The 20,832-nt window shown below is 47.2% G+C and overlaps 1 protein-coding gene across 1 annotated transcript; it reads left to right on the plus strand.

Annotated features, from left to right (window-relative positions):
• Positions 1–14,616: 14,616 nt before the first annotated feature.
• Positions 14,617–20,026, plus strand: LOC134465132 (cytadherence high molecular weight protein 2-like). The gene is made up of 4 exons (XM_063218595.1): positions 14,617–14,652; positions 17,607–18,999; positions 19,230–19,424; positions 19,686–20,026. Exons 2-4 carry the CDS (start codon positions 17,658–17,660, stop codon positions 19,763–19,765), a joined length of 1,617 nt encoding a protein of 538 aa, XP_063074665.1. The 5' UTR covers positions 14,617–14,652; positions 17,607–17,657; the 3' UTR covers positions 19,766–20,026.
• Positions 20,027–20,832: the final 806 nt, after the last annotated feature.

Below are 20,832 nucleotides of genomic sequence, written 5' to 3' on the forward strand. Positions count from 1 at the left end.
GTCCACATTATGACGCCATACGAGACCACCATCCTATCACCTGACTAGTGAAGAACATCTTGAATATATCAAAGCAAAAAAATCTAACAAGAAGCCTGCAAAGCCAGCCGACAACCCATGCAAACAGCTGAAAGGCGAAAAGCACATCACTTTGCAAGGCCTGCAAAGCCCAATATGGTGACCCCAATGACCCAAAGGCCACAGAGGAATGGATTAAGTGTGGACTATGTTCTGCCTGGTTTCATGAGGGTTGTGGTGAACTAAATGGCATCTGTGCTGATGATGGTTTTATTTGCAAAGACTGTGTTTGAACATATTGTACCATTCTTTTCACTTGCCTATTTATAGGCATTTTAAGTGTGTTTGCTTTCATGTCATGAATCACTTTCATAGTGTTGTAATTAATACTTTTTAACTATTTAAAATGTTTGAATTACTATTGTTTTAAATATCAGTTGCTGTCTAGTTTAAGACACGAATTCATTAATTAAGACATGAATTAATTGAATGAATACTCCGCGCCACCAATTCCAGTGCACTTACAAGTAGGACTACAGTTACCGCGACGTAATTTAAAAAAAAAAAAAAATTAAGTGTTTACTACAGCCTGTAGCCTACTTCATTTGAAATATCTGTATGTTGTTCACTTCTTTATACATTAAAATTGATGATGGAGTACTATTTTGTGTTGTTATTTCAGTGGCCCATATTACCTGATTGCTGGCCCGCTTTACCAGATGGGCTGGCCCACTTTAACTGAAGCTGTTCGTTTTCAAAAAGTTGGCACAACAAATGTTTAAAGACTTCTAGGGCCTAAATATTGATACTTTATAAAATAATTTCAACATGAAATGATAAAAAAGAGTCATCATTAATCATATACACATTGATAATACATGGGTGGTGGGATTTTTTTGTGTCCCATGCAATTTACCAAAAAGTGGCCCACTTTACCTTAGTTCACCCTAGTTGTTACATACAATTTTGAATTCCCTTTGATTTACCATGATTGAGTGTATATAAGACATAGTTTTGTCATTAAAATCATTCTATAAGTTCATGACATCAAGAAATATGTATTGGCTGTAGTCTCAATCTAGCACTCCAAGAATTACGGCTATTGAAAATTGACCATATTGTAACGACCTATGGTCTAGGTTGAATGTTGGTTAAATGTGTGTTGATCAATTGCCAATATGTTCTCTTGTTGTGTGTTGTCCCTTTACCTTGTCCCCTGTCTCCAGTGCTGCTGTGTTATTGTTTTGTTATGGTGGGATTCTGCATTCTGGGGGGCGGGGGGCTAAGGGTTAGAATGTTGCAAGTTCGGATGTTCTGGGCGCGACAAGTTTCCCCTGTAATGTTAAGCTGCGTTGTTTTATGCTCCCGCTGTTTGGGGAGATAAATAAACATTCCTGAGGAATAACCCCTTCTTTCCTCGTCCTTCTGGTTTCCGGAAACGCTACAATTGGTGTCAGAAGTAAAGCGGTTTGTTTATTTTATTTTTTTTCCTCACGTTTCATTTCGTTTAGGGTCAGTGACGTTTGGGCTAGCCGAGTATCAGTGACAGTTAGCATCTGGCTTGTCATTCTTGGGCGGCGTTTGTGATCGTTGCGTCCAGATTTTTTTTATAAAACATTATTTCGTTTTTGACTACGTGACATTATGGAGAGGGTTCCTGGCGTGAAGGTGAAGAGGGAGGCGGAAAGTGATCCGGAGTTGGGTTCATCATCGTACCACAGACTTTTATGGACTCGGTCCCAGCTGAGGGAGGAGACGTTGAGGTTGGCTGCGGCAGCGGGAATGTCACGTTCGAGTACTGGCCTGGAACCTCTGCGCGAGGGGAGAAGAGTTCCAGCTGCGAATGTAAACAAACAACATGGCGGCGCCCGCAACACCTCGGCGACAGCAGCAACCCTGAAGACACCCAAGTATGCAGGCAAGTCGGAGTGGGAGGCTTTCCATGCCCAATTTGAACTGTTAGCACAGGCTAGTGGGTGGACTGTACAGGACAAGGCCCTTCAATTAGCACTGTGTCTCACGGATGATGCTTTACAATGCTTGCTGTTATTGAGTCCTGCAGAGAGGCACAATTATGGGGCATTAGTAGGGGCTCTGCAAAGGCGTTTTGGGCAGTGCGTGCAGCCGGGACTTTTTAAGAATGAACTCAGCAACCGCTGTCGGCTGCCGGGGGAACCACTGCGGGTCTTGGCCAATGAGATCGAGAGCCTTACCCGGCGTGCCTACTCTCACATGCCCCCAGATGTACAGAGTGAGTTGGCGCGGGACCAGTTTATTAGGGCTTTGTCCCCCGCTGAGCTGCGCGTACAGGTCCAGCTAGAGCACCCACAGTCCCTGCAGAGTGCCTTGGAGCTGGCCGTGTAGAGGGAGATCGTGTGGGGTGTGTCAGGCGATGGCAGGCGCGGTGAGGACACCCCTACAGCCAGGGCCGCGATGGGGACCACTGTGGCGCCGGAGAAACCAGCGTGGGTGGCGGAGGTCACGGAGCTGATACGCGCTGTGTCCTTGCAGACAGCGCGGAACGCGCGCCCAGGGCCTAGGTTGTGCTGGGGGTGTGGCCAGCCAGGGCATCTCCTCCGGCAGTGCCCCAACTTACCCAATTCTCCGGGAAACGGTGCGGGGTTCGTATAGGGGAGGCTGTACGGACCCCAGCCCCAACCCCCTCCTCTTCGTCGTCTGCGGGAGGGGCCCGGCGGCGCCGACGGGGAGGTCCTGCCTCATCTCCCCTTGAAGCAGACGACAGCTCGCCGCCTGTTTCCTCCCCCTCTTCCTCACCGGCAGGAGGGGCCCGACAGCGCCGACGGGGAGGCCTTGCCTCACCTCCCCCTGAAGCAGACAACGACTCGCCGCCTGTTTCCTCCCCCTCTTCCTCACCGGCAGGAGGGGCCCGACAGCGCCGACGGGGAGGCCTTGCCTCACCTCCCCCCGAAGCAGACGACAGCTCGCCGCCTGTTTCCTCCCCCTCTTCCTCACCGGCAGGAGGGGCCCGTCAGCGCCGACGGGGAGGCCTTGCCTCACCTCCCCCCGAAGCAGACGACAGCTCGCCGCCTGTTTCCTCCCCCTCTTCCTCACCGGCAGGAGGGGCCCGTCAGCGCCGACGGGGAGGCCTTGCCTCACCTCCCCCCGAAGCAGACGACAGCTCGCCGCCTGCTTCCTCCCCCTCTTCCTCACCGGCAGGAGGGGCCCGACAGCGCCGACGGGGAGGCCTTGCCTCACCTCCCCCCGAAGCAGACGACAGCTCGCCGCCTGTTTCCTCCCCCTCTTCCTCACCGGCAGGAGGGGCCCGACAGCGCCGACGGGGAGGCCTTGCCTCACCTCCCCCTAAAGCAGACGACAGCTCGCCGCCTGTTTCCTCCCCCTCTTCCTCACCGGCAGGAGGGGCCCGACAGCGCCGACGGGGAGGCCTTGCCTCACCTCCCCCCGAAGCAGACGACAGCTCGCCGCCTGTTTCCTCCCCCTCTTCCTCACCAGCGCCAACCTACGGCAGCCTTCCCCCTTTGGATGTGGTGGTAGTCGGTCGCACCTGCGTTGGGGACTTTTGCCACATACCGGTGACTGTTGAAGGGGTCCCCTGCACGGCCCTTGTAGACACCGGGTCCACAGTGACTCTGGTGAGGCCGGATGTGGTGCCCGACCATACCCCACTGGAACCCACCACTGTGCAGCTGCGCACGGTCACGGGTGGGTTGGCCCCAATGAAAGGCCGGGGCATGTTGACTCTGACCGTGGGAGGGAGGGTCATCCGTCATCCTGTGTGGGTGGCGAGTGTGCAGGACCCGTGCATACTGGGGTTGGACTTTTTGAAGGCTACGGGCTGTCAGCTTGATCTGGGTGGGGGCACGCTGAGCTTCCGAGAGGGGCCCGCCCTCCAGTTGTCAGCCTTGTCGGCCTCAGCGTCGGGGCCCGTAGCCCTGGCCGCCCGCGATGTTGCCACCTCTGTGCCTCGGGTCGGTGTTACTCCCCAACGCCCTCAATCCCCACTCCAACACTCCGCTGCCCCCCTGCCGTCACCCTCTCAGGTGGCAGGGAGCCCCAGGTCATCTACACCCGGCGGGGTTGCACCGGTTCCTGCCAGTGGGAGCTGTTCGTCCCCCGCTCCGCTTCCCCTGAGGGAGGAGGCCCCGCACTCTGCCCTGGTGGAAATATGGAGGGAGAACTGCGAGGGCCTGGACACCCAGCAACAGGAGCAGTTGTGGGGGCTCTTGTTCGAGTTCCGGGACAGTTTTGCACAGGGTGAGAACGAGGTGGGGCGAACCCAGCTGGTGGAGCATGAGATCAACACTGGGGACGCTCGCCCTGTAAAGTGCAGACCCCGTCGACTTCCGCTGGCACGCCAGGAGGCATGCGACCAGGAGGTCTGGAGAATGCTGCAGGCTGGCATCATTGAGCCTTCGGACAGTCCCTGGGCCTCACCCGTGGTAATGGTACCCAAAAAGAACGGTACGTGGCGCCTGTGTCCGGACTACAGGCCCTTGAATGGGGTGACCAGGAAGGACTCGTACCCATTACCACGGGTGGACGAGTCTCTGGACTTGGTGTCTGGGTCCTCCTGGTTCTCTTCTTTGGACCTCCGCTCCGGCTACCACCAGGTGCCCCTATCACCCGACGCAGTTCCAAAGTCGGCTTTTTGCACGGGACGGGGCCTCTGGCAGTTCAAGGTCCTCAGCTTCGGTCTGTGCAATGCTCCAGCCACCTTTGCCCGACTCATGGACCGGGTACTGGCTGGCGTCCCTCGCCAGGAGTGCCTGGTCTATTTGGATGATGACATCTTGGTTCACGGCGGCACGTTTGAAGCAGCGCTGGAGTCACTGCGTCGGGTGCTGGGAAGGATCCGAGGTGCCGGCTTGAAGCTCCACCCGGACAAGTGTCACTTCATGCGGCGACAGGTGACTTTCCTAGGGCACCGAGTGGGGGGGGGAGGGCATCAGCACATTGGAGGACAAGGTGGAGTCTGTGAGCAGCTGGCCTGTCCCCACCTCTCCGGCGGACGTATAAAGTTTCCTGGGCCTGGCCTCGTATTACCGGAGGTTTGTACGAGGGTTCGCGTCTATTAGGGCTCCCTTGCTCCAGCTGCTGCAAAAAGACCAGGACTTTTCGTGGACGGACAGCTGCCAGGCTTTTACTCGACTGCGCCAGGCCCTGTGCGAGGCTCCCGTGCTGGCCCCACCAAACCCCTCCCTGCCGTTTGTTCTGGACACTGATGCTAGCGGGGTGGGCGTCGGAGGGGTGCTGTCCCAGCCGGGGGCGGAGGGAGAAAGAGTCGTGGCGTATTTCAGTCGGACTTTCAACAAGGCTGAACGGCGCTACTGTGTCACCCGCCGTGAGCTCCTGGCCGTGGTGCTATCCCTACGCCACTTCCGTTATTACCTGTGCGGCCTGCCTTTCACCCTCCGGACTGATCACTCCGCTCTGCAATGGCTCATGTCTTTCAAGGAGCCAGAGGGGCAGGTTGCCAGGTGGTTGGAGGAGCTGCAGTCCTACAACTTCACGGTGGTGCACAGGGCCGGGGCGCAACACGGCAATGCAGACGGTTTCTCTCGTCGCCCCTGTGCTGCAGAGGGGTGCCACTACTGCGAGCGCAGGGAGCAGCGTGAGCGGGAGTTATGCGAGCAGGAACACCAGCTGGCCGTGCGGCATGCCAGCACCGTCACCTGCAGGGAGCTGCAGGCGGTGGACGCGCCGGAATGGAGGCGACAGCAGGAACTGGACCCCAACGTGCTGCCGGTGCTCCGGTGGGTGGAGGAGCGGCAGAGGCCGCCGTGGGAGGAGGTGGCCAGGCTCTCTTTAGCCACCAAGGGCCTCTGGGCCAAGTTTCCTGCCCTCCATCTGCAGGACCGCGTGCTGCAGAGGGCGTGGAAGGAGCCGGCCACGGGGGAAGAGCTCTGGCAGGTGGTGGTCCCCAAGGGCCTGAAGACAGCAGTGTTGGAGGCGGTGCATGGGACTGCAGGATCGGGGCACTTCGGGGTGGGTAAGACCCTGCGCCGCCTTCGACGGGGGTACTACTGGGGCCAATTCCGCCGGGATGTGGAGGACCTCTGTCGACGCTGTGACCCATGCACGGCAAGGAAAGGCCCAACCGGTCAGTCCCATGCCCCTCTGCAGCAACATCTTGTAGGGGCCCCCATGGAGAGGGTGGCCGTGGACGTGATGGGCCCCCTTCCCCGCACCGACAAAGGTAACACCTACACCGCATTTCACATTATTACGCAAATGACATTTTTTTCCCTTTTCCCAAATAGTCAATAGAAATGACAGTCGTCATAATTTTCAAGTAATCAGCCATTAGAGTACAATTCAAAAATTTTTGAATGAACCTTCCAATGATAACGGTATTTTTTTAAATAATAAAAAACTTAAAATGCCCAAAATGCTCTGTTCCAAATTATTACGCAAAACAGTTTTGTAGTGTTGTAATACAAATTTCTTTCTTTTTTTCCCATTTACATCAAAACAGTTGGCATTTGGTACCTTCTAAATTACATTTCGATGTTCAAAACTTGGTCATAAGCTGTAACTGGAATGCTGCGTTTAACATTGAAGTCAATGGCAGGACATTGCATGGAAATTATGGAAGCCCAGATATCCTTGATGCTTTGCTCTCAGCTGTTTTTGTTTGTTTGGTCTGGTGACCCACACTTCACTCTTCAATATACCTGTAGATTTCCATGCCACGTGTAGGTGCTTTGGAGGTGATGACATTCAAACTCACCAGACATAGCATCCCATTCATTTTCAATGGCGTTTTATGTCTGGTGCGTTAGAATGTCATCACCTCCAAAGCACCTAAACGTGGCATGGAAATCTACGGGTATATTGAAGAGTGAAGTGTGGGTCACCAGACCAAACAAACAAAAACAGCTGAGAGCAAAGCATCAAGGATATCTGGGCTTCCATAACTCCCATGCAATGCCCTGCCATTGACTTCAATGTTAATCACAGCATTCCAGTTACTAAGACAAAGAGCTTATCACCAAGTATTGAACATTGAAATGTAATTTAGAAGGTACCAAATTCCAACTGTTTTGATGTAAAAGGGAAAAAAAGAAAGAAATTTGGATTACAACACTACAAAACTATTTTGCGTAATAATGTGGAACAGAGCATTTAAAGTTTTTTATTATTTTAAAAAATACCGTTATCATTGGAAGGTTCATTCAAAAACGTTTAAATTGTACTCTAATGGCTGATGACTTGAAAATTATGACGACTGTCATTTGTATTGATTATTTGGGGAAACAGCGAAAAATGTCATTTGCATAATAAAGTGGAATGCGGTGTACATTCTGTCTGTCATCGACTATTTTACCAAGTGGCCTGAGGCGTACGCCCTTCCCAATCAGGAGGCAGAGACTGTGGCTAATGCCCTAGTGCAAGGCATATTTAGCCGATTTGGCCTGCCTGACACCCTCCACAGCGGCCAGGGGAGGAACTTTGAGTCCCGGGTGTTCTCAGCCATGTGCAGTCGCCTGGGCATCCACAAGACCCGTACCTCCCCGCTAAGGCCCCAGAGCGACGGCCTGGTGGAGAGGCTCCACCGTACTCTGTGTCAGCAGCTGGCCATACTCACCTCTGAGCATCAGCGAGACTGGGACGAACATTTGCCGTTGGTGCTCATGGCCTGCCGGTCCGCAGTTCAGGAGTCCACCGCCTGCACTCCCGCCCTTCTTATGCTGGGGAGGGAACTCCGCACCCCGGCTGAGCTGGCGTTTGGTCGTCCGCCAGACGCCCCGGCCGCTCCCCCCGGCCCCGAGTATGCCAGCCAGCTTCAGGCTCGCCTTGAGTCGGCTCATGCATTCGCAAGGGTGCAACAAGAGAATGCTGGCGCCCGGCAGAGGCGCAACTACGACATCAGGGCGAGAGGACGTCATTTCCAGCCGGGGGAGCTGGTCTGGGTCTACAACCCGCAGAGGAAAAAGGGCCGTTGCCCAAAGCTGGACAGCTCCTGGATGGGCCCCTGCCGAGTGCTGGAGAGGATGGGCGAGGTGGTGTACAGGGTTATGTTGCCGCCACGTGGCCGAAGGGTAGCGCTGCACAGAGACAGACTGGCCCCGTATCGTGGTAGCGCAACCCCCCAGTTCCCCGGCCCGCCACTCTCGCCGCCTGTCCCCCACCACGTCCCGACCCCCCTTCTCACCCCTCCAGGCCAAGGCTCGTTCCGGGGAGCCCCACCCCCGCCCCGGGGGGGTCCGGACCACAGCCCCACTCCCCGGCCCCCCACGGTGGCGCGCAGTGTCCAGGGTCATCATCCCCAGTGTCTCACCCTAGCCCACCCCCACCACAAAGCCCCTTAGCCCCCAGGAACCCCCATTCCCTGCCGGGCTCTCCAACAGGGCACACCAGCCCTGTTCACTCCCCGCCACCGCTGCCTCTTGAGTTGCGCCCCCCCTCAGGCTCAGGGATGCTCCCCAACGTGTCTCCTGCCTCCGCGGGAGTCACGTCCCCACCAGTGCCACCCTCCCCGGTGGCCCGCCCTCGCCGGGTGCGAAGACCTCCTCGGCGGTTGGCAGACTTTGTTTGTTCCCTCGGGGGCGAGGAACTTTGTGGTGGGGGGGTAGTGTAACGAGCTATGGTCTAGGTTGAATGTTGGTTAAATGTGTGTTGATCAATTGCCAATATGTTCTCTTGTTGTGTGTTGTCCCTTTACCTTGTCCCCTGTCTCCAGTGCTACTGTGTTATTGTTTTGTTATGGTGGGATTCTGCATTCTGGGGGGGCGGGGGGCTAAGGGTTAGAATGTTGCAAGTTCGGATATTCTGGGCGCGACAAGTTTCCCCTGTAATGTTAAGCTGCGCTGTTTTATGCTCCCGCTGTTTGGGGAGATAAATAAACATTCCTGAGGAATAACCCCTTCTGTCCTCGTCCTTCTGGTTTCCGGAAACGCTACAATATTAAGAATGCTTCATGTGTGCAAATGATGGAGGGGTTTGAAATTCTCCTATGCTTCCAAGCTCACTTGAAATAGACCCAGAAGACATGGTAAACTGTCCTTTGCTTACATGAAGTTGCAGAAGTCAATTAGTTTAAAAAAATATATATATAATCTTGCACACCCTGTGCTACAGTGAAAATGGACCATCCAACTTGTGTTATTGCCAACTTCAAAAGTCAGCCACCATGATGGCATGGGGGTGCAGTAGTGCATCGGTTAAGTTGTTCTCACTCATCTGTAGAGTTAAATACAGTGCTGAATGATATAAATGGGTTTTAAACAACATGAAAAGCCACTCATGCATTTTGAAGGGAGATCTTCAATTAATACTACATAGTAAGGACAAATTGAATTCTCTACTATGTTTTAACAGTTTAACTCCATCATAACGACAGCAGGTGATAAAATGGTGGGCTTTTGGTCAAGACCTGTCACACTGTAAGCACTACAGAAAGGAAAACACTGCAAAACATGACAAGGAATACACCCACCATTTAAGCTGGTGAAATCATGTCCATGATGTCCAAGATAGGAATTAACACTGTTTTTAATATAAAATCATCTAATCGGTTAATGTAATTAACTGTTAAAGGGACACTGTGCAGGAAATGGTCAAAAAGGTACTGCAAATATGCAGCTCATTGAAACTGGGCTGCCTATTGCCAAATTTAATCTTTACATGAAAGTTTACTAAGTAATAAACAAATATTTTCTGGTAAGGTCCAAGTACAGTCATTTTTGCAGCTAAAAATGGCTATTTTTGGAAATTCAAAATGGCGGACCATGGAGAAGATCCCCCTTTTCATGTATGAAAAGTGCATTTTTTCCAGTCATAGAATACTTAGAATTTGATGCTGGTGGTAAGTATTCATGAAAGGTAACATTAGTGTTGTCCCCGTCCCAACTCTTTTGAGACGTGTTGTTTTTATATAATCATGAATAGTTTTCTTTGTACCATTCTCCATCTAATGTAAGAGTCAGACGTTTTGAAAATGGCAATATTTTGTTCTTATCCGCAATTTACCTTGTGTCCCAACTTCTATGGAGTTGGGGTTTGTACTACCATAGTAGCCTACTTCTATGGCATTACACACAGTCAGCCATTAGTAATATAGTACCGGTAGGTCACTGTCATTCTGGTGACAATACATTTATAATGGGTCATGTTTTAACTGGTTAAAACATTCTCTACTTAATTATGTGAATAATATTACTTCCTGTTATTAAACAGCAACCCTGGCCCCAGAGCATGTCCATGAGGTCCTTTTCCTAAACAAGAATCTCAAAGTGAGACCGTTTCTGTTGTGAAAGGTGAAGTTTACTGATGAATTTCATGAGCTAAATAATACACTTTGGTAACTATTTTTTGCAACGTTCATTTGCACTTTTAACATTTGCACTTTTTTTACTTAATGGAAGATGGAGGCTTATGGTTGAAGTTTCTGGTGAATTTAATGAGTTAAATAACATACTTTGGTAACTATTTTTTGCAAAGTTCATTTGCACTTTTACATTTGCACTTTTTTTTACTTACTTGAAGCTGGAGGCTTATGGTTGAAGTTTCTGATGAAAGCGTTAAATAATATTCTTTCCTCAATATTTTTTGCAACATTCATCATTTGCACTTTTACCTTTGCACTTTTACTGACTGGAAGATGCAGGAATTTTTTATGTTAATACTTTGGTAAATGTGTTGAAAAAATATGAATTTAAGTTTTATAATACTGAATATTTTCTCAAATGTACAATCCTCTACAATGGTTACGTTTTTTTAAAGAGTAAGATGGAGGCAGTTTTGTTTACAGTTGCCTTGATTGTAATTGATTTAGCCTACAAAATAAAAACATGTCTTTTGCATAAACACTTAGTGGTTTCTTTTGCCTTAAGACATGTAAAAGTTTTTATCTTTTACCTGACATGTTTCGACGGTGTTACTTCCGTCTTCATCAGAGGGTCACTGTGATGTTGATGAGTGACGTGCTTTAAAAACAGCTGATGTTGTTGTGGAGGTGTGACCTCCCTGTCAATAATGACAGGTTGGTCACACCTCCTGCTGTTAGAGTTGTCCTCTTAGGATGGTGGTCCAGGTGTGTGAGAGCATGTAAGCCCCCTCATCCCAGCAGGAGGTGTGACCAACCTGTCATTATTGACAGGGAGGTCACACCTCCACAACAACATCAGCTGTTTTTAAAGCACGTCACTCATCAACATCACAGTGACCCTCTGATGAAGACGGAAGTAACACCGTCGAAACATGTCAGGTAAAAGATAAAAACTTTTACATGTCTTAAGGCAAAAGAAACCACTAAGTGTTTAAGTTAAACAGTTAGACATAATGAACTTAATTCATATGATAAACGCAAGTTACGGAAGAGATTGCGTAAAAGAGTTGCGGCGTTTGGAACAACTAACGAGGAAACGGGCACGCCAAAGAAACCATCTGCGATTCAATCTAAGATGCCGAGATGAAGGAGTAGTACCGGCAAGTCTGAACATCAAGACTCCAATCCCGACCAACAATGCAAGAAAAGCCGTCGACAGAGCGCGTAAGATCCTTATCAAGGAGAGGATTCGATGTACAAGCAACACCATCAAAACCATTAACGCGGAGTATGAAGGACGACTACAACGTTGGAAACAACAGTTCCCCCTCACCAACGAATTGGACACGCTTGTACAGGAACATCTCCACGGAATACATGAAAAAGAATTCACACAGACAAAAAAACGCCACATGAGGAAGTTGGAGAGGCTGGTCGCCAAGAAAGTACAACAGAAGCAGAACAACACTGAGACCAGAAAAAGATGGGTACACAACATATCGTCACACAAACTGACTCAAACAGAGCACAGCGTTTTAACAAGGGGCCTTAACTATGCCATAACACCGCGCAAAATCCCACACGAACAATTCATCCTCGCAACAGAACTGGCATGTGAAAGAATACCCGACCAAGGACAGAAATTACGCAATGAAGTAGCAGGCATTCTAAGATCGGCAAAAACACCACCCAGCAATATAACAAAAGCAGAGGAGAAAGCACTAAAAAACTTGGCCAAAAACAACAACATCATGATCCTGCCGGCGGACAAGGGCAGGACGACGGTCATCTTGGACTCAGAACAATATGAAACACAAATGTGCAATATGTTGGCAGACACGGCCACGTACGAGGTACTCAGAAAAGATCCAACAGAAGACAAAAAGAAAAAACTCAAAGCCATACTAAAACCACTACTGGACGCAAAGAAAATAGAAAAAACGGCATACAACAACCTTATACCCACAGCAAATATAACCCCACGGATTTATGGCACCCCCAAAATACACAAACCTGGAGCACCATTAAGACCCATTGTGGACAGCATCGGATCCGTCACTTACAACCTCTCAAAGGCCCTTGCAGAAATAATAAAACCAATGCTCGGCCAAACGGAACACTACTGTAAGAATGCCAAACACCTAGCCGAACAATTGAGAAAGGAGAAAGTGGAGAAGGATGAGATGCTAATTTCATACGATGTGGTGTCACTGTTTACAAAAACCCCAGTGAAGGCCACACTACACGTCATACAGCAACGCCTCGAGACTGACAGAACACTCAAAACACGCACATTACTGACAGCACAAGACATAAGCCAATTACTGAATTTCATCGCCACATCCACATATTTTCAGTTCCGTGGAACAATATACAGGCAGAAGGAGGGATTCGCCATGGGGGACCCACTCTCTGCCATAATGTGTGGGTTTTTCATGGAACACCTGGAGAAGGAGGCCATCACATCTGCCCCAGAAGAATGCAGACCCACGTTATGGCGGAGGTATGTGGACGACATTTTAGAGAAAATAAAAATTGGACGAACGCAACAACTAACTGATCACCTCAACTCCATAGACCAAACTGGCAACATACAATTCACACATGAGGAGGAGAAGGACAAATCAATAGCATTCCTGGACATTAAAATTCACCACACAGACGAGGGAGACATCAGAATAACCATCTACAGAAAACCAACACACACGGACCAATATTTACTCTGGACGTCCGAACACCCCATTGCGCACAAACTATCCGTTGTCAGAACCCTCTACGAACGCGCATCCATCATTACCGATCCCGACGAACGCGCAGCTGAAGAAAAACACATCCGACAGGCACTTGCAGCTTGCCAATACCCACCATGGGCCATTCAAAAAGGCGCCCTACAGGTAAAAACGAAGGAGGAAACACAAGGGAAGAAAAAGAAAAAGCAGTCCACACAAAAACCGGAAAACAAAGGAATGGTGATCCTGCCCTACATCAAAGGGATCACCGAACGCATACAGCGAGCCATGAAGAAACACAAGATACAAACGCCAGTAAAGCCACACACCAAACTACGACAGCTGCTAGTACACCCCAAGGACAAAATAGACCAACATAACAAATGCAATGTCATATATGAGATTCCGTGCCGGTCATGCAACAAGTCATATATTGGGGAGACAGGGAGGACATTCAACACAAGAAAAAATGAGCATAAAAAAGAATGTGAAAAGGAAACAGAACAAAGACATACAAGAGCAATAAAGGAGCGAGCCACACAGGAGAACCTCAAATCAGCCATAACTGACCACTGTAGGAGGGAAAATCATATCATGGACTGGGACAAGGCAAAAGTCATACAGCAAGAGAACAACAGATACCACCGCTGGATTAAGGAGTCTATGGAGATCAGAAAGCGTAGCCCAAGTACCATGAACAGGGATGAGGGGGCATACATGCTCTCACACACCTGGACCACCATCCTAAGAGGACAACTCTAACAGCAGGAGGTGTGACCAACCTGTCATTATTGACAGGGAGGTCACACCTCCACAACAACATCAGCTGTTTTTAAAGCACGTCACTCATCAACATCACAGTGACCCTCTGATGAAGACGGAAGTAACACCGTCGAAACATGTCAGGTAAAAGATAAAAACTTTTACATGTCTTAAGGCAAAAGAAACCACTAAGTGTTTAAGTTAAACAGTTAGACATAATGAACTTAATTCATATGTCTTTTGCATTGTGTTGCATGGAGATAATTTCATATATTGAATTAGGGAAGCCATCACGTCAAATAGAGTGCAAAATCTTGAGATTTTGGTCTCTCAACTTTCCACTAGGTGGCAGACATGTGGTAGGCTAGACCTACTTCAGGCAGAGCCGTATAGAGATACTCTGACTTCAGGCAGAGACTTCAGGTGTTACCAGCTCTAAATAAACTTTTATCACCAGCCAAAATGGTTAGTAGGCCTAGATGTTAATCTTACAAGCCAAACGCACACTCTAATCTAATCGGTCAAGTGGCTAGCCTAATAAATTTGTCTGTTCTACCAGCCAAACTGAATTTTCACCAGCGTTTGACAGCAAAATGTCAAGGATATCTGGGCTTCCAGGCTCCCATGCAAGGCCTCTGCCATTGACTTCAATGTTAAACGCATCAGGGCAGTGATTAATCTAGATCCGAACCAACGAAAATCTGGTCCGTTTGGTCCGAAACGTGGTAGGTCTGAATACGCCCAGTTAGTAGCCTCGCAAACGTAACGTGCGGCAAATAGCAGCAGCTGACGGTATCCAAAACTAAAGAGACGTTCGAAATAGAGAATCTAGTACTAGATTTCTGGCTACAGCGCGTTTCGAACCGCTATTGCCAAGGGAACCCGAAGCTAAAGGTAGGTCTGGTCAAACTATTTTGCTCGTCGCCGTGTTATAAGTACTTTTCTTGTTAAACGGTTTTTTAACAACTCTGATATCTGCGTGCTAAGACAGTGCCACAAACGTAGGCCTCCTCTGAACGTCAAGGCATGCGCATTCATCTAGGCAATCAAAACCACTGGCAGTCTGCAAACATTAGAAGTAGACATGAATTCATCCATCTAAAGTGCAGGGCCTCACCATAGCCTAGCCTAGGGGCCTACACCATGGTATCAAAAACACTATAAAACAAACAAAAAAGTAGGCTATAGGCAGGGCTCTAAATTAACTTTTTCCACCACCAGCCAATTTGGCTAGTGGACATTTTTTCTTACCAGCCAAACAGAAGTTCAACAAGCCATTTTATTTTCTCGCCAAAATAAACTATGCGTTAGGCTAGTTTTTTTTTTTTTTTTTTTTTTTATTATGGTCATTTTGTTCAACTATTTCTACAACACAGATACACCATAGGCCTGCATAAGCTACTATATGCCTACATAATAAGCATATTACAGGCTATACATTTTTTTCTTTTTTTTTTAACTTCTGCTTTATTTTTTACTTTCATTACTTAGGCATAATCAATTTGATTCGTTTTTGTTCAATTCCTCTGAAAACAGCTGAATCACATCACACAAGCCACTCACATAACAGACCTTTAACATAGGCCTACAGTAACCAAGCACACAGCTTAACACTACAAAACCTCACATAGGCCTACGCACACCCCAAGGAAGGAGAAGAGATGAGAGGAGAGAGGAGGAGCTCTTCTCTACCATGCGCAACAAAATGACAAGAAGCCTAGTTTAACTGAAAGTAAATATTATCTCGGGAATATTCGCTTCCGTTGTTACTTCGACAGCTTCGTCGTTGGTTGCTTTTTTTCTTTCCGATGGCGTGGGCTTTCCAACTTAGTTGCGCCAGGACTCGGAACATTTCAGAAGACAACTGAACTGACAGCTACGGTCACACTACTCTGACAGTCAGCTCTCCTCCTCTGCCCTTGTCGCTATTTCGTTCCACAGCCACTCATTTTTTAACGTCACTATTATTACGGTTACACCAACGCACAGAACCTTGCGCTAACCCCCGCCACATTCTCATCACTCGCACAAAACATAAGTCTACAGAACAGAAGTAGCTCTATGCATAATCTGCGTAACTCCTGTTATTGAAACGGCCAGGGCCTCGCTGCTTCAAAAATGCAGCCTGTTACAGCAATGTTCATATAGCAGTAGTGACGTTAAAAAGGTTGTAGCGAAAGCGACGAGAGCATAGGAGGAGAGCTGCCTGTCAGAATAGTGTGAGCGCAGCTTAGCTGACAGAATGTTTTCAATCCTGGCGCGCGCAACAGCATGGAGTTGCCGCTCGCTGCACTGGAAAGCCCACTGTGGGAGGCTACGTCGTGACGCCAGTGTCCATGGGTAATATAGGAAATCTCGCCGTCTAACGTTCGTCAGAGCAGCGGTTTACTGTTCATAATTTACTGTACTCGGGAACTACTAGCCAAATTGGCGGGTAGGTATTTTTTTCTACTAGCCAAAATGAATTTTCACCCCTGTTTGGCGTGTTGGCGTGTGTTAATTTAGAGCCCTGGCTATAGGCATAACAATAAAGACATTGTTAATTCAGTGTGACTAGGCCTATCTATGACTAGACCCAGCCATGACTCTACAACCTCTAAGTTATCTATCTCTCTTCTTCCTCTGCCTTCCTGCTATTGCTGCCTCTCCTCTCTACCTCTCCTTTTAAATCCATCTCTAACAATGATGTTTTTTCCCCCATTTGTTAAGCACTTTGAGTTGCATGCCTTGTATGATACAGTGCTATACAAATACAATTATTATTTATTATTATTATTAAAAATAATAAAAGATAATAATGAGAGGGAAAAAATTGACGGGAAAATGAATCAAACAACGAAAGATATAGGCCTAGGAACCTCAGACCAAATAATTAATAATTAGATCAATGCTATTCCCTGCCATAATGAAAGCAAAAATGCTTTCAATCTGGATTTGAAAATCGCAACAGAGCTGGCCTGCCTAATGTTCAGGGGAGGAAGCCCTGTGGCCAGCAGACTTCCTCGCACCTCAGGGATAAACGAGAGACCCGCATGCATGGACCATCCATCAATCAATCAATATTATTTATATAACTTAGCTCATTACCATACAAAACTGTCATTCAATGTAGTAGAGAGTTGAAAAAGAGCAGAACATTTTGTATTATAGTATTATATATAGTATAATTGTATTATAGATAGTATATTGTATTATAGATAGTAGATATGTTAACTAACTAACTATCACCAAAGGCAGATGAAAATAAAGCTGTTTTTAATTTCTGTTGGGGCTGTTCTAATTTGGACTGGAAGCTGTGGCATTATAATGCCTGAATGCCATTTCACCCTGTCTGGATTTGACCCTAGGCACGATCTAAGACATCTATTAGCAGCACTTTATTGTATTGTATTATAGATAGTAGATATGTTAACTAACTAACTACCACCAAAGGCAGATGAAAATAAAGCTGTTTTTAATTTCTGTTGGGGCTGTTCTAATTTGGACTGGAAGCTGGTTCCTGGCATTATAAATTAATGCCTGAATGCCATTTCACCCTGTCTGGATTTGACCCTAGGCACGATCTAAGACATCTATTAGCACTTTAGTTGTACAGTCTAATTCCAGTACAGTGTGAATGTCCACTAAAAATGTTGTTGGACCAAGTCTGTAAAGGAAGGCTTTGCACTCTGTGTGTAACTTATATAGCCTAATGAATTTTAGCCTTGTCAATACACTACTAGCCTACAGAACACAACATTCAGATTTTTTTTAGGAAGAATTGGGGACAACAAAGTTGAAGACAACGTAGAAGACTTGCTTGTTAAAAGCCAGTTTAAAATGTGTTATTTCCCTTCTTGCATTTTCAGGTGCAGGAAGAGAGCATAAGTCTAATTCACATGTGAGCCAGATTACTGTAAATGGCCCACGAATGCCAGTCTGCGATGGAGGAGAGAGAAATGCTACAGAAACATAACCCATCAATCAGTGAACCCCACGACAGTGTAAGAGAAAACAGTGCAGGGGACGGAAGCAAAACTATCCAACCAACAAGCAAGACAACCAACAACAGCCAACGGATAGACGACTTGGAGAAACTGATTGGTAGATTGAATAATGCCATGTTGACACTGGAAGAAGAAAACCTAAAATTGCACAAAAGATTGAAAAACAACATTGAGGCCAGAGCAAATGTAATACCGGATCACGGTGTGGACACCCGTTGTAAAGAAAGCCAAACGTTTCCCCTAGAGGGCACAGAGAGAAGTAGTTCAAATGCAGGTCTGTTACAACAAGATGACAAATATGGTCAGCTAAAAGCTGAGAATAGCCACCTCAAGAAGACACTTAAAGAGACAGAGAAATGCAGTAAACAGTATGCAAGAGATTTACAAAGGCTGCTCCAAAAGTATGAAGACATGAAAGCCCAGAATCAATTACTAGAGCAGTGCAACAAGCAGCTGGTCCCTGACAAAGGTGCTCTTGAGAAGAAACTAGACATTAGACATAAAGCAAAATCATCACAGACCAGTCGGAGCAGCCAGACAGAGGTCTGGCATGTTGACCCCAGTAGGATGCATGTGGAAACTGGACATGGCCGCAGGCTCTCTTCTGAGAATAGCATTGCTAATGATGGAGCACAACACACCAAACATTTAGCCGGGAATATCGGTGTGGAAGAAGAGCTTTCTGTTACTGAGACTGTGGCACACCTCAGGGAGAAGAACCGGCGGCTGCAGGAGGACTTGATACAGAGCATTGAGAGAGGCATCCAGACAGCAAATGTTGCCATGAGCCTGAAGGAAGAGCATGTCATCATGGAGGGCTGTCTGGAGACTATGAAGCATGAGAAAGACCTACTCCAGATGGAGGTTAGAAATCTACACCAGGACTACATTAACCTCAGCAAAAGCATTACTCTCCATCTGAGAGACGCTGGAGAGAGCAGCAGACCTCCGGAACTGTACAAATCCCATGCCCATACCCCTGATGTCCACGATGTTGCTCAATCTAACAGCATCAGCACAGAATTACATGACAGCACCTCTGGATCTCTTGGTTTCTCTGTGTCCTCTAAATCCCCAGTCATCAAGCAGAGCAACAGTACTGACAGCACTCTGAGGGACAGGGCATCCGAGAGGCGTAAATCCACTGGCTCTACCCCCAGCCTGGCCCCTGCTGAACACAGGAGAACCAGCAGAGGAGAAATGGAACGGTCACCGCAGGAGAGCCCAACGCAGATGGCCAAACATGTCCAAATAGGTATGATAGTGGACGCAACCATGAGACAGTCACTAACTTGGTAGCTCAACATGAATGCTTTTGGCCCCCATTAATATTGTGAGGGTGAGGTATTTTGAGTTTGGAGTAGCCTATGCTATACCACAGCCATTCAAATGTATACATTATAGGTAAATTGATCAATGAAAAAGGCTTACTTGCTGTTTTCTTCATTATATTAATCTAGTCATAATGAATGCTCTCCCCCACAGATAAAGACACTATTGAGAGGATCAGGATCCGATACGAGGAAAATGAGTTGAAGGACAGGGCATCCGAGAGGCGTAAATCCACCGGCTCTACCCCCAACCTGGCCCCTGCTGAAAACAGGAGAACCAGCAGAGAAGTAGAAATGGAACGGTCACCCAAGGAAAGCCCAACGCAGATGGCCAAACATGTCCAAATAGGTATGATAGATGATAGTGGACACAACCATGAGACAGTAACATCACTAACTAACTTGGTAGCTCAATGTGAATTTCATGTCATCAAGGTGAAGAATTTACGTAAATGCTTTTTGACCCACATTAATATTGTGAGGGTGATGTGTTTTGAGTTTGGAGTAGCCTACCACAGCCATGTAAGTGTATAGGTTAATTGATCAACGAAAAATGCAATACTTTGCATTATTGTATTAATCTAGTGATAATGAATGCTCTCCCCCACAGATAAAGACACTATAGAGAGGATAAGGAGCCGATACAAGGAAAATGAGTTGAAGAGAGAACAGAGACGTGTCAGCCAGTAACAGCAGCAGTATTAACTCTGAGAGGCCTGTTTTTGTTTGTTTGTTTATCGTTTGTCTGCTTGTTTTTTATTTGAGTGTTTCACATATTCTTCTCACTTATTCTTCTGTGGGAGTTTAAGTATTTGAGGTTACGGAAGTAACAACTTTGGAAAGCAGTGAAAGATGCTGTTCTGTACTTTAAAGGTTATAATTCTGTATTTTGTAAAGGTTGAGCAAGTCCTAATCCTACGATTTTTAAGAGGAAATAAAATAGAAATTTGATTTGGTTTGAAGTTTCTTTATTTGGTATTACCCTCACAGGCAGTGGGTGGGTATTTTTTTATCCACCGACACTCACAACACAAGTCTCTATGAAAAAAAATGTTCTGATTAAATTTTGGTATGAATTTCTGGTGTTCTGGTGAAGTATAAGGCCAGAGGTGTGGGGTTAATTGTGGGTGGTGATTTAGGCCTATTATTATTAGCTAACAGGTAATTTTGATCCTTTTTGATGACATATACTATTATTACTACACTACTACTACTACTACTACTACTACTATTATTATCATTATTATTATTATTATTATAATATAGTAAAGGGCAGTCATGGGTGTCAGACTTGTAGCCCAAAGATTGCCGGTTCGACTCCCGGGTTGGTGAGAGGAGTAATTAACCAGTGCTCTACCCCATCCTCCTCCATGACTTGGTTGGTACCACCCCGCCACACTGCTCCCTTGGGGGCTTCCCCCTTGCATGGGTGAGGCATGAATGCAATTTCGTTGTGTGCAGTGTGCAGTGAACACTTGTGTGCTGTGGAGTGCTGTGTCACAACGACAATGAGTTGGAGTTTCCCAATGGGCTTTCACTTTTCACCTTATTGTTATTATTTGCTATAGGGAATTTATAATCGCAAGCCTGTACAACTACTGTGTGAACAACGTGACATCATATTACAACATTTTATTCAGTCTGCAGTGCTCGTGTCTGGAAAAGAAGTTTTATTCATTGTATAGTCACTTGGTTTCAGTTTTCAATGTTTCCCACTGCATGCGTGGTACTAGCCCTTTAAATACCGCCAGCCACAT

Source organism: Engraulis encrasicolus, chromosome 16, assembly GCF_034702125.1.
Source record: "Engraulis encrasicolus isolate BLACKSEA-1 chromosome 16, IST_EnEncr_1.0, whole genome shotgun sequence".
NCBI lineage: Eukaryota > Metazoa > Chordata > Actinopteri > Clupeiformes > Engraulidae > Engraulis > Engraulis encrasicolus.

Coding starts and splice junctions, on each gene's coding strand:
- LOC134465132 (XM_063218595.1), top strand. CDS start 17,658: ATGGCCCACGAATGCCAGTCTGCGATGGAGGAGAGAGAAATGCTACAG. Junction 19,000..19,229: donor GGCCAAACATGTCCAAATAG/GTATGATAGTGG, acceptor TCTCCCCCACAG/ATAAAGACACTATTGAGAGG. Junction 19,425..19,685: donor GGCCAAACATGTCCAAATAG/GTATGATAGATG, acceptor TCTCCCCCACAG/ATAAAGACACTATAGAGAGG.